Source organism: Diceros bicornis, chromosome 2 (assembly GCF_020826845.1).
Source record: "Diceros bicornis minor isolate mBicDic1 chromosome 2, mDicBic1.mat.cur, whole genome shotgun sequence".
Taxonomy (NCBI): Eukaryota; Metazoa; Chordata; class Mammalia; order Perissodactyla; family Rhinocerotidae; genus Diceros; species Diceros bicornis.
Window position 1 is genome coordinate 48,787,359 of NC_080741.1, and position 13,250 is coordinate 48,800,608.

The 13,250-nt window shown below is 42.5% G+C and overlaps 1 protein-coding gene across 5 annotated transcripts in view; it reads right to left on the bottom strand.

The window, feature by feature from the left end:
- Positions 1-13,250, bottom strand: part of SCAP (SREBF chaperone) — a 61,673-nt gene that overhangs the window by 29,143 nt on the left and 19,280 nt on the right. For 2 of the 5 annotated variants that reach the window (XM_058557248.1, XM_058557222.1), the window contains exons 1-2: positions 12,358-12,524; positions 4,062-4,281 (exon numbers count right to left, since the gene is read on the bottom strand). In XM_058557248.1, coding sequence (XP_058413231.1) covers positions 4,062-4,183 — 122 coding nt within the window. In that variant the 5' untranslated portion in view covers positions 4,184-4,281; positions 12,358-12,524. Of the gene's footprint in view, positions 1-4,061; positions 4,282-4,892; positions 4,938-12,357; positions 12,526-13,250 lie in introns of those variants that run through there. The other 3 variants (XM_058557240.1, XM_058557256.1, XM_058557233.1) reach the window with 3 other exon arrangements.

The following is a 13,250-nucleotide window of genomic DNA, read 5'->3' on the forward strand; positions in this document are numbered from 1 at the left end:
GGAGTGAAGAACAGGGTCCATAGCTCAGGCGGCTAGATCTGAACAGGGATATCAAGTGCAGCAGTCCTTTGGTTTCAAGCTGAACATGTCTCATTCCAGGAAGAATAAGAGGTAAGCAATTAAACGGAACCTAAGTTTCTAAGAAAACTACTAAAAGCTGTCTATTACTCATACTTTGTTTTCTGCAGGTAAGCTGAGGCTCTGGCAGAAGAGGGAGCTCCCTGGACAGAAAAGCTTTCTGGGGTAGAAGACGATAGCAAAGTTTGTGCCCTGGGTCCACAATCTCTGGTCTCCTGGCCATAAAGGCCCAGAATCTGTGACTTCTCTGACAGAACCTTTATCATCTTTGGAGGCTGGGAGACTACATGTAGCCTTGGAAAATTTTTCCTAAGCCAATCACATTTTAAGAAAAAATTTTTAAAAACTCCTTTAAGATCACATGACAAAGATGCTGAAAATAAGTACACAGCACTAAAAATGTGATAGGATAGGCTGGTTTTTCTTTTCAAAGAAAAACAGGGTGACTACAAAGACAAGAGGAAACCATAGTGCCGTCAGAGGGTGGGGGTTCTTAGAGGGGCATGCCGTGGTTTCAGCTCCCTGTCCTTTTGTTGGGGGAGTGGTGAGCTGAATGACCACCACCATAAAAAGGAAAGGAGGTAAGGAAGATGCCACTCATCCTTCCGGCAGGGCTCAGCTCAGCTGTTCTCCTCCCAGGAAGCCTCCCTGGTAATGTCTCCCTTTGCACCGAGGCGAGGCCACATCTGCCATGCGCCATATCAATGGCATTGCAATCGTCTGTCTCAGGCCAAGACGGAGGGTTTTTGAGGGGAGGGATTGTGTTCTACATCATCGGTCTGGCATAGTGCTTGGGATATATTATAGCCATCTTTATTGTGGTGGCTATAAACCCAACTTTATGCTCTCTTCAACTTCTGTTACGTAGGGCCACTGCCTCAAAAAACGCCCCCGTCCCTGTCTAAGCAGATCCTGCCGGGCCCTGCTCCTGGCCCACTGCAGGTGAGAGCCTCTTTCTCAAGCTTCTTATTCAAGGAGCAAACTCCTTACAATCAAAGGTATCAGCACCAAGCAGTCTTCCTCAAAAAATTCCTATCACCATGCTGAAGTGGAGAAAGTACAGATTTTGATCTGCCACACGGACCTGCGAGTGCAGCGCTTACCACTTACTAGCTCTCCACTCTAGTTTCACCATCTTTAAAAGAACTAGGGAATACCACCACCTCCAAAGGTGTTAGGCAACCAAACAAAACACCATGTGTGGAAGCACCTGAGGACCTACAAAGCTGGTGGTCTTCCTTTCCTTCCTATCAGCCCAGCCCTACCTTTTCTCAGGACTGATGTTCAGCCAAGAGTACCAGCGGGTTATAAGGCAGGCGTCTGCCTGGCTGGGTTGCATCCGGGCTCTACTGGTTGTTACATATTGTTATTATCACATCTGCCTCTTCCCTACCCTCCATCCCATTCTAATTCACCCTGAGTCAAAGAGGTGTCCTCCATACTTGAGACCTCAGCCATCTCATAAAATTTTCACACCAGAGGCCCAATGTCATAAATCCAAGGATAGTCTGTTTTGAAACACTTGTGTGATATCAAATTATTCATTTAAAGATAAGGCCCAACTGTACCCAAGTAGCTACTATACATATCCTACATTTCTCTGTCCAGGAAACTGCCTGGTCCCAGCTGGCTACACTTCAAACCCCAGAAGATGAATGGCAAAGAGGAAACAACCTTTCCTTTTCCTATAGCTAGAGCTCTCTTTGTGGAGGGGAATCACAACTACCACCTCTTCAACTCAAACTGCCCATACAGAAAACAAGTTTAATTCAATGTATTCACCCATCATGTATTTACTTACCACCTTCCCATGTGCAAAGGCACAGACAAAGAGGCCATCAAGGAACTGAGAATTTAGTGGAGGGGGAGCTGGATCCCAACTCCTCAATAGAAGGCAATAGGAGTGATAATAACCATGAGTGTCACCACAAACTGCTGCTCCAGACATTAGAATAAAAGAAAAAACACTTTTAGCTGAGACACAGTAGAACTTCACAGAAATCTTCAAGAAAGACACAGCAGCCTAGTGGTTCTCAGCATGTGGTCCCTAGGCCTAGGAACTTGTTAGAGATGCTAATTCTCAGGCCCATCCCAGACCTGATGAATGAAAAACTCTGGGGTGGGGCCTAGCAATCTGTGTTTTGTTTGTTTGTTTGTTTTGTGAAGATCAGCCCTGAGCTAACATCCATGCTAATCCTCCTCTTTTTGCTGAGGAAGACTGGCCCTGGGCTAACATCTGTGCCCATCTTCCTCCACTTTATATGGGACGCCGCCACAGCATGGCCTGACAAGTGGCGCCTCGGTGCACGCCCGGGATCCGAACCCAGGCCGCCAGCAGCAGAGGGCGCGCACCTAACCACCAAACCACGGGGCCGGCCCCGCAATCTGTGTTTTTAACACACCCTCCTGGTGATTCTGATGCTAGCTCAGGTTTGAGTACTACTGCTCTATCATATAGGCCAGGCCTAGAAAAGTATGATTTTTCTTTTTTTTTATAATTTTATTTATTTATTTTTACCCCCAAAGCCCCAATAGATAGTTATATGTCATAGCTGCACATCCTTCTAGTTGCTGTATGTGGGACACAGCCTCAGCATGGCCGGAGAAGCGGTGCGTCGGTGCACGCCCGGGATCCGGACCCGGGCAGCCAGCAGTGGAGCGCATGCACTTAACCACTAAGCCACGGGGCCGGCCCTAGAAAAGTATGATTTTGAAAGAGAGAGATGGGTCAATTAACTTAGAGGAAAAAATAACACCAAGAGTTGGGTTCTCAGAGCATTCCTAATTCATCAGTTACAGGATGTAGCCACAACTATCTTATTTTGTACAACACAATTCTTTTTTAACAAAGTTTAAACATCAGTACAAAATACACTGAGCCAGAGTGAGGAGTACGGGTGACAGAGTGCCACAGGTATAGGCACCAGAATCTCTAGGCCTGGATTTGAACTCCAGTTTCTCTACTTACTAATTGTGTAGACCAGGCAAGTAAGTCTCTAATCCTCCATCCCTATTTGGTTAAATGGAAATATAACTGGATCACTTCCCAAGGTTATTATGAGGATGGATGAGACATTTAATTATGTACCTGAAGCACCAACATGGCACTCAGCAGGAAATTCTCAATGAATGGTGCTCATCTTAGTCCTAATTAGGGAAGAAGTTGGGATCATTAGCGAGTTCAGTCCTGAGCCATCGTCCTTCCAGTACAGCACTGAGAACATCTATAAACATTAGATATACAATGAATCTGGAAACCAGAATTCTTTCCAGAGGCAAGGATAATAAGGTGGGCTCTTTTCATGGCTATTAGTGTTTTAGAGCCAAAGGGCCATCAGATATCATCTTATATCAAGCCTCCCCTTTTACAATGTCATCATCAGCCACAGTCTTCAGACTTCTACGGGGCCATGTGACAGAAAGACAGACTTGGACCAAGGGCAGCTACAGTTCTCACAACAGTCCTTGGTGAGCACAGAAGTCCCCAAGAATCAACAAGAGGGTCAGAAGTAGGCTCCATGTGAACATAAGAAAATGACCAGATAGCAAAGAACCCAGTCTCAGAGGTTAGCCTGCAAGAGGGTGCCCAAGGAATTGTTCAAGTAGACTTTGCTTTGCAACACTTGAAGGCTCCTGCTCTTAACCAGGTACCAAAAGGAAACTGCACTGTTGAGAAGGAAAATTAAAAGATCATGCCTTTCAATTATTTCAGTTTCTTACAAGTGTCTAAACATTATTTTGAGACTGACTACCAGTGATGTGAACAAATTTGGTGAATTACTAAGTCAGGGCCAGCCTGGACTGTTTTAGGATAGTTGCTAAACACACCAGGACTAGAGCTCTGCACTCAGCAGCTCCAATGAGCCTCAAGCTCCAGTGTGTAAAAAGCAAACATAGTCTAAGGGTTACAGACCAGTCAGGGTTAGGAAACCTATTGTCCCCAGGCTCTGGCCCACCATATCCAGGGTAACTCTGAAACATACCAGCAGGCTAAGATGCAGAGTCCCGTGAAGAGGATGATGGGGATGGGGTAGGATGCACAGAGCAGCCCATGGTTGTAGAAGGCCTGAGATATCTTCTCACGTAGCCTTTCAGTCAGGGTCATCCTCAGCTGAAGTCACCTTGCTGCCATCCCGGAAAGTGACCATGGATCAGCCTGGCACACGCTGGACAGCACTGACAATGGAAACCATCTGCAGGTACCTGCAAGAAGGGAAAAAAGCCAATTAACAAAGAATACTTGGCTCTCTCTGCACACTAGGGTTGCTGGGGTAGGTAGCAGCGATGTGAGTGGGGAAGTGTTTCAGGATGCCTACATGCAACGACTGGAGACATCAATCCCAACACACACACACACACACACACACACACACACACACACCCCTTTGGTCAGCTCTTAGTGACTGTGGCAAGTTTCTAAGTCAGTCTAAACAAAGAAGCCAAAAAACTGCCCCTCTGGCTCTGGCAACAAACTCTCAATCCTCTTCCACATTAGACATTTCTAAAATGGTGGCACAGGAAAGCACACCTGTGTATCAGACAACACCTTCAGCTGCTCTCTGCCAAATGGGAGTTCTGGACACCCTCCCCCATCCTTCTCTGTGCACAGGCAAGACTGAGAGAAATTCTTGGGGAAAACCTTTACACAGGGCTAACCCCTCAAAAACCACATTCTTGCACAGTCATTCACTGATAAAGAATGTTCAATGGGGTCAGTCCTCAACATAAAAACACCAAAAAGCCTAGCGCCCTGACATAAAACAAATTTCACTCTGGCAGCAGAATACTGCTAATAATAATAATAAGGTGGAAACCTCTGCTCCTGGTCCCACAGCTGTTCGTGGTAGCATGCAGGCAAAGAACTCCTCCTGTTCCTTCCTTTCCCAGCAGCTGTCTCCTTTTGTGAGTAACAGCAGCCTGGTGTGTCTCAAGGGAACCACCTCTCTCCACAGGATTCGGCCTGGACAGACTGTCAGTCAAGGTGCCCCTCCCTGACCCAGGCCAGGCCGGTTGGGCCTCTTTCCCTGGACTTTGACTTCTGAGTAGAAAGAAGCAGGAACTGAATGTGGTAGTGCTTATACGTCCCCAAGGGGTTCCTGCTCCCAACATCGCAAGCTGCTCCGACTCAGTCCTTTCTGAAGACGAGCTCATCAGCCTTTCTTTCCAGTTCTGTAAGGCATCCATATCCTTCCAGTAAATCCTCTTTTCACTTGTGTGAGCCAAGGTTAATTTCTGTTGCTTCTAAGCAGAGAACTTTAAACCAATAAAATCAGAATAGAAAACTCCAATAAAAGGCCCAGGGATCTAGAATTCCTTTCTTACTGAGCTCTGCAATGGAATTCAAGTTTAAATCACTTCTGTTCCATGTTGCTGTTTTCTTTGGTCTGTGCTACAGGGAACCTGCCCAGACATGTGTCTTGGCTTGATTAGGCTCACTGATGAAAACTCAGCCCAAAGAGATGACTCCTAAGAAGTGTCAAGACCAGAAATGAGAAGCAAAAGGAGTCCCACCACAGCCAATTCACAGGCAGCAACACTATCACTCCTTCTACCTTCCTGGAAGCACAAGCCTTAAGCGCATATGCAATTTTCCAGTCCAGCAACCTTCTAGGGAAATACAAAGAACTCTCTGTGGGTCAATTCAATAGGCAATGGATAGAGGAGTCAGTAGCTGACAGCTGCTGGCCCAAGGAGCAGAGGTGTTCACAATAGTTCAACCATTCACAAGCCTCACCTGGAGTATGACAGGTCAAAGAAGTCTCAAGCAGCAGACCTGCACCAGGGGACCAGCAATAGTGCTCACCACCCAGCATAAACAAGGACTCTGGTGAAGCAACATTTCTGAAACAAACACTAATGAGATATACACATGCAGAGAGATGCTGGCAAGAGGATCCCTGAAGACTGATGGCCATAAACCAGTTTAGTTTTTCCAGTCTCAGTCCTCTGACAAGCCCCACAACTTTTCCCATAAGTGAAGCCCTCCAGGAAATTCTGATCCTACTAATCCCACTCTCCTCTCAGGCCTCTTCTGCAAACACATTTGCAACACAGGAGCTGGTGGGGAGGGTCCCACCTTTGCAGTCAAGTTCTTATATGTGAAACTACTAACGTAAGAAAAAACTATCTAATTCACTTCCATTTTGCAGCAAATACAAATCTTTCTGACATGGCCTTAGTCAATTTCAGTTTCCATTAGTCTTTATTAGTTATACTAATCGTTAATTTTCACAGCACCTGGAAAACAAAGCTAAAAAAAAAGAAATCCAAATTCTAGTTCATTACACAGCCCACCTACCTGAAACTAGCAAGAGGAGACATTATTCATCTCTGCTCCACTGTATACATCTTAATGCAAAGCTATTACAAAGCAAAATTTACTCAACTTGAACCAAAAACCTGTTTTTCTTACATTGCTCCACACTTACAGGTTTCTTCAGATCAAAATCTACAGTTCTGTTTCCTGAATTTAAAGAGACACAATATATGGAAAGGATGGAGGCCCTGGAGGCCTGAGTGGACCACATTACATAAAAACGTAAACAACCTGCCGCCTGCCTTTTCAGGAGACCCCACTACAGGCAAAAACGAAGGAGTCTGTTATTAGACACCCAAATTATAGAGCTGTACACATAAAGAAAAAACTACTGGAACCAAGACAGAAGAACAGCCCTGAGGGAGTCTACACAGAGGACAAGCCCAGATCAAGTCAGATCCCCTAGCTCACAAGATAAATGGCACTAAGGAATGGAATGAGTCCATGAGAGCAGACTGGGGAGGCAAGCTCATCCCACTTTGTCATTAGCTTGCTTAAGGTGCCCCTGGTTCTGAACCTGCCCCAAATGCGAAAATAAATGAGGAAGTTTTAGAAAAATCCATAAACACACAATATATTAACATAAGATACAAAAAAAAAAAAATGATGGTTTATTTATTTTGTGCCTATACTCATCAAACTCTCAGCATTTGAAATTCTCTTCAACCAACTTGCACATATTAAGAATCAACCAAGAAAAATAAATGTGCCAAAGGCCCAAGGGAGGTGAAAAAGTAGGAAAAGAGATGCAGAAAACTATATAGACTGCAGGCTCTGTCCCACAGCTTTCCAGGATCATTTGTTGAAAATCTTTCCATCTCCCTCAAGCTTCAGCCACAATGGACCTATCACGCTTGTTCTTACCACAAACGTTCACTGACTATCCCATTTCTCTGGAATAAATGCCCTAGAGTTTAAGTTTTCTAAGAAACGGCTAAAATATTTTCCAGAGTATCTGTACCATTTTACATTCCCATCAGCAGCATATGAGAGATTTCATATCTTTGCATCCTCAGCAGGACTTGGTATTGTCACTATTGTTTATTTTAGCTATGCTAATAGGTGTGTATTGATATCTAATCGGGTCTTAATTTGCATTTCCCTAATGGCTAGTGACACTGAACACGAGCACGTGTGCATGTATCTGCATGTGTATTCCTTAGGATGTTATATATATGAGATCACGTCAAATACAGATAGTTTAATTTCTTCTTTTCCACTCTGGATACCTTTTATTTGTTTTTCTTGTAAAATTGTCCCGGCTAGAACTTCTAGTACAATGTTGAGTTGCAGTGCTGAGAATGGAATCCTCATCTTATTCCTTATTTTAGGAAGAGAGCATTCAATCTTTGATGATTAAGTATGATATTACATGGGAGTTTTTCATAGATGCCCTTTATCAGGTTAAGGAATCCCCTTCTATTTCCAGTTCGTTGAGTGTTGTTTTTTTTTTTGTGAGGAATATCAGCCCTGAGCTAACATCCATGCCAATCCTCCTCTTTTTGCTGAGGAAGACTGGTCCTGGGCTAACATCCGTGCACATCTTCCTCCACTTTATATGGGACACCGCCACAGCATGGCCTGACAAGCGGTGCATCAGCGCGCGCCCGGGATCCGAACCCGGGCCGCCAGCAGCAGAGCACGCACACTTAACCGCTACCCCATGGGGCCAGCCCTGTTTTTTTTTTAAATCATGAAAGGGTAGTACGCTTTTTTTGTGTCTTTTGAGATGATCATGTGTTGTTTGTTTATCCTACTAATAAGGTGTACTTCACTGATTGATTTTTCTCATGTTGAACCAACTTTGCATTACTGGGTATAATCCCTTTAAATGTTTCTAGACTCAGTTTGCTAATATTTTGTTGAGGACTTTTGTGTCTCTATTCATTAGGGATACTGGTCTGCAGTTTTCTTTTTTCTTTGTCCGGCTTTAGAATTAGGGTATTGCTGGTCTCACAGAATGACTTGGGAAGTGCTCCCTCCTACTTTTTTGGAAGAGTTCATGATAAATCTTCTTTAAACATTTGGTAGAATTCATGAGCAAAGCCATCTGATCTGGTGTTTTTATTTGTGGGAAGTTTTTAAATTATTAACTCAATCTTTTTACTTGTTAAGTCTATTCAGACTTTCTATTTTTTCTTGAGTAAGTTTTGTTTCTAGGAATTTGTCCATTTCATCTAGGCTATCTAATTTATTGGCATAGTATTTACTGTTGATAGTGTTTCCTTGTAATCATTTTTATTTCTGAAAAGTTGGTGGTAATGTCCCTACTTTCATTAAGGATTCTAGTAATTTGAGTCCTCTCTTTTTTTCTTGGTCATTCCAGCTAAAGGTTTGCTAATTTTGTTATCTTTCAAAAGAACCAACTTTTGGTTTTATTTACTCTATTGTTTTCCTAGTCTCTATTCCTTTGTTTACACTTTAGTCTTTATTATTTTCTTCCTTCTGTTTGCTTTGGGTTTATTTTGCTCTTCTTTTTCTATTTTCTTAAAGTAGTTAAGGTTATTGATTTGAGATCTTTCTTTTCTTTCTTTTTTTTTTTGTGAGGAAGATCAGCCCTGAGCTAACATCCATGTCAATCCTCCTCTTTTTGCTGAGGAAGACTGGCCCTGAGCTAACATCCATGCTGATCTTCCTCCACTTTATGTGTGACACCGCCACGGCATGGCCTGACAAGCAGTGCGTCGGTGCACACCCGGGATCCGAAGCCGGGCCGCCAGCAGCGGAGTGTGTGCACTGAACTGCTATGCCACGGGGCCGGCCCCTCTTCTTTCTTTCTTTTTTTTTTTTTGTGAGGAGGACTAGCCCTGAGCTAACATCTGATGCCAATCCTCCCCTTTCTTCTTGAGGAAGATTGGCCCTGAGCTAACATCCATGCCCATCTTCCTCCACTTTATATGGGACGCCGCCATGGCATGGCTTGCCAAGCAGTGCGTCGGTGCACACCCGGGATCCGAACCTGCGAACCCCGGGCCGCCGCAGCGGAGCGCGCGCACTTAACCGCTTGCGCCACTGGGCCGGCCCTGCCTCTTCTTTCTTAATATAGGCCTATATTCTTAATATAGGCTATAAATTTCCCTCGAAACACTACTTTAGCTACATCCCACAAGTTTCCATATGTTGTGATTTTTGTTTTCATTCATCTCAAAGTATTTTGTAATACCTTATGCTTTCTTCTTTGACCTAATGGGTATTCAGGAGTTGTTATTGAGATTTCCTTATATATTCTAGATATGAGTCTTTAGTTGTTTGCAAATATTTCCTCCCAGTCTGTAGCTTGTCTTTTTTTTTTTATTCTTTTCACAGACTCTTCAACAGAGCCAAAGTTTCTAATTTTGATGAAGTCTAATTTACCCATTTTTTTTTTCTTTATGGATCATGCTTTAGGTGTCATGTATAAAAATTCTACACCAAGCCCTACTTTTGAAAATTTTCTCTGCTGTTTTCTCCTAAAATTTTTTATAGTTTTACATTTAAATCTCTGATCCATTTGAGTTACTTTTTGTATAAGATGTGAGGTTTAGGTCTAGGTTGTTTTTTTTTTTTTTGCTTTCCTATGGATATCCAATTGTTCTAGCACCAATTGTTGAAAAGACTACCCTTCCTCCACTGAATTGCTTTGGCACCTGTCTTAGTCCATTTGGGCTGCTATAACAAAAATACCATACACTGGGTGGCTTAAACAACAAACATTTATTTCTCACAGTTCTGGAGACTGTGATGTCCAAGATCTTGGTGCCAGCAGATTCAGTTTCTGGTGAATGTCCACTTCCTGATTCATAGATGCCGTCTTCTCACTGTGTCCTCACACGGCAGAAAGGAGACTGAGAGTTCTCTGGGGTTTCTTTTATAAGGGCAGTAATCCCATTCATGAGAGTGGAGCCCTCATGACCTAATCATTCCCCAAGGGCCCTCACTTCCTATTGCCAAGGGCCCCCACTTTCTATTACCATCACATTGGGGGTTAGGATTTCAACATATGAATTCTAGGAGGACATAAGCATTCAGTCAAAAAGCAGTTGGCTGTACTTGTGTGGGTCTATTTCCGGATTTCCTATTATGTTCCAGGGATCTATGGGTCTATCCCTCCACCAATACTACACAGTCTTGATTGCTGTAGCTATAAAATAAGTCTTGAAATGGGTAGAGCTATTCCTCTCATTTTCTTTTTCTTCAATACTGTTTTACCTAGAGTCTTTTTTGTAGATTCCTTGGGATTTTCTAAGTAGACTATCATGTCATCAGCAAATAGGGACTTATTTATTTATTTCTTTCCATAATTTCTTCAAACATTTTTCTGCACCATACCATATCCTCTCCTTTTAGGATTCCAATAACATGAAAGATAAACCTTTTGTTATTGTCCCATGGGTCCCTGAAGCTCTGTTCATTTTTTTTTTTCTGAGGAAGATTTGCCCTGAGCTAACATCCGCTGCTAATCTTCCTCTTCTTGTATGTGAGCCACCACCACAGCATGGCCACTGACAAATGAGTAGTGTAGGTTTGCACACGGGAACCAAACCCAGGCTGCCGAAGTGGAGTACACGAACTTAACCACTAGGCCACGGGGGCTGGCCCTGTTCATTTTCCTTCAGTTTATTCATATTCCTGTTGCTCAGACTGGATCATTTTTATTGTTCTATTTTCAAGTTAGCTGACTTTTGTGTTATCTCCATTCTGTTACTGAGTCCATTCAATGAACTTTTCATTTAGTTTTAGTTATAAAATTTCCAATTTTAAAGTTAAATGCCTGATTTTCCATTTGTTTCAAGAGTGTTCATCCTCACTTCTCAGCAAGGTTTTAATTAATATTTCAATTATACTTTTTGCTTTAAATTCTTCGATAATTCCAACATCTCTGTCATATCATGGTTGCCATCTATTGACTGTCCTTTCCCCTTTGGAGATGGTGAGATTTTCCTGATTCTTCCTATGTGGAATAATCTTGAATTTTGGGATATTATGTTATGTTATTCTGAATCTTGTTTAAATCCAATGGAAAATGTTGGACTGTTTGTTCATTTTAGCAGCAATCAACTTGATGAGGTCCAATCCACAAGCTCCTATTCACCTTCTGTAGGCTGTGGTTCCAAGGTCAGTTCAGTTTTCAAAGCCCCTGTAGTACTTTTTTGATCTGTCCCATGCATACCACACAGTGGCCAGCACAGGACTTGGGCAGTAGTCTACTCCACAGTTCAGTCCTCAAAGCCTCTGGTATGCTGTTTAGGGTCAGATGCACGTATGCTATTTCGGAGGAGAACCCAAGAGTTCACACACAATATTATGGGTTCACTTTGCTGACTTCCTTCCTCCCTGCAATCTTCCCGACACTTTCTAGCTTCCAGGGCCCCTTTTCCAGTCCTGTGGCTAGAAAGGAAGGACTTTAGTTTCCCTGCTCTGCTGAGCACCTCCCACAACTGTGACTGCCTCCGGGGTAAAGTGGTGAAAGGATCAAGAGAACAAAATTAGAGAATCTCTCTATGCTCTTGGGACCATAATCCCTATAACTAAAAGGATTCCTCTCCCACCTGGCTGCCAATGCCATTGCTGTCTCCACCACTAAATAATTTCATGGGGGCCAGGGCAGGAGAAAATGGGAAAAAACAAAGCAAAAATAAAAAACCCACGAGATTCTCTTCCTCCATCCCTACCCCTTGACCCATAGGTATCCCTATTTCTGTTCCTCAGACTAGAAAGAGAGGGCTTCTCTTGGATCTCTTTCTGTCTGCACCCAGTGCCCAGTTCCAGGTGTTGGGCTACCTTTGATTCCAGGCGGGAAGGTATTCTACGAAGAGAAAAAACAGAAACAAAAATAGTCTCCTTTCCCAATCCATCTGCTACCATATCTTTCAGGTACTCAGACAGCTAATCCACGCAGTCTGTGCAGGGATTTTAGTTGTATTCAGTTAGAGAGAAAGGGCAGTGTGTGCTTACTACATCTTGACCAGAATCAGAACCCTTACATTTTTTAATGTAAAAATCTTCATAAATGTCTGGATTCTTTGCCATTGAAGAAACTTTCTATACTATGGCTGTTGGCATCTCTGTCAATCATATCATCATTCCATTGTGAGAAGTATGTAGTGCCTTACTGTGTTTAACAAGTTTTCTACACAGGGCATGTATTACTTTTACAATCTGAAAAAATAAAATAAAGGTTACAGGCAAAAAAATGCACAACAAAAGAATGGAAGGAAATGTTAGTAGTAGCTGCTGGTCTTCATGTGGCATGATTATATGGAAAGATATTTTAATTCAACTATGTATACTTCAAATTTTTTTATGATGAGTACTGACTTCTTTTCTTTAAATAAACTTCAAATTTAGCACAAAGTATAACAGAAAAGTATACAAATTATAAACATATAGCTCCATGAAATTATACATAGCCATTTAACCTAAACACCATTCATACCAAGCAATAGAGTATTACTCCAAAGTTCCCCTTTACGAGCCACAATGGTGATTATTTTTCAACTATAAAAGTAGTAGTACATACACATATTTATATTAATATAGTACTGGAATGTATTTCTGATTTCAGTTATTGTGATGCTTATCTCTTCATATGTTATCAAGGTTTATAATATTTACTTTCTCAACTGTTTAAAAACCTCCCATACACTTTCTATAGGTTGATTCTAATACTTGACAACCATTTAAAAAGCATTTGGAATATCTGATAATGCAAGCGTCATTCACTAAGAAAGCCTCTAATTCCCTAGCAGAGCAGACAGAAGGTATTTCTCTCCCAAAGCCAATCAGTAAAGACTGGAGATGACTGCTTCGTCAAATGCAAAAACAGCAATACAAGACTTCAAGGAACATGAAAAATGAAGGAGACATTACACCACCA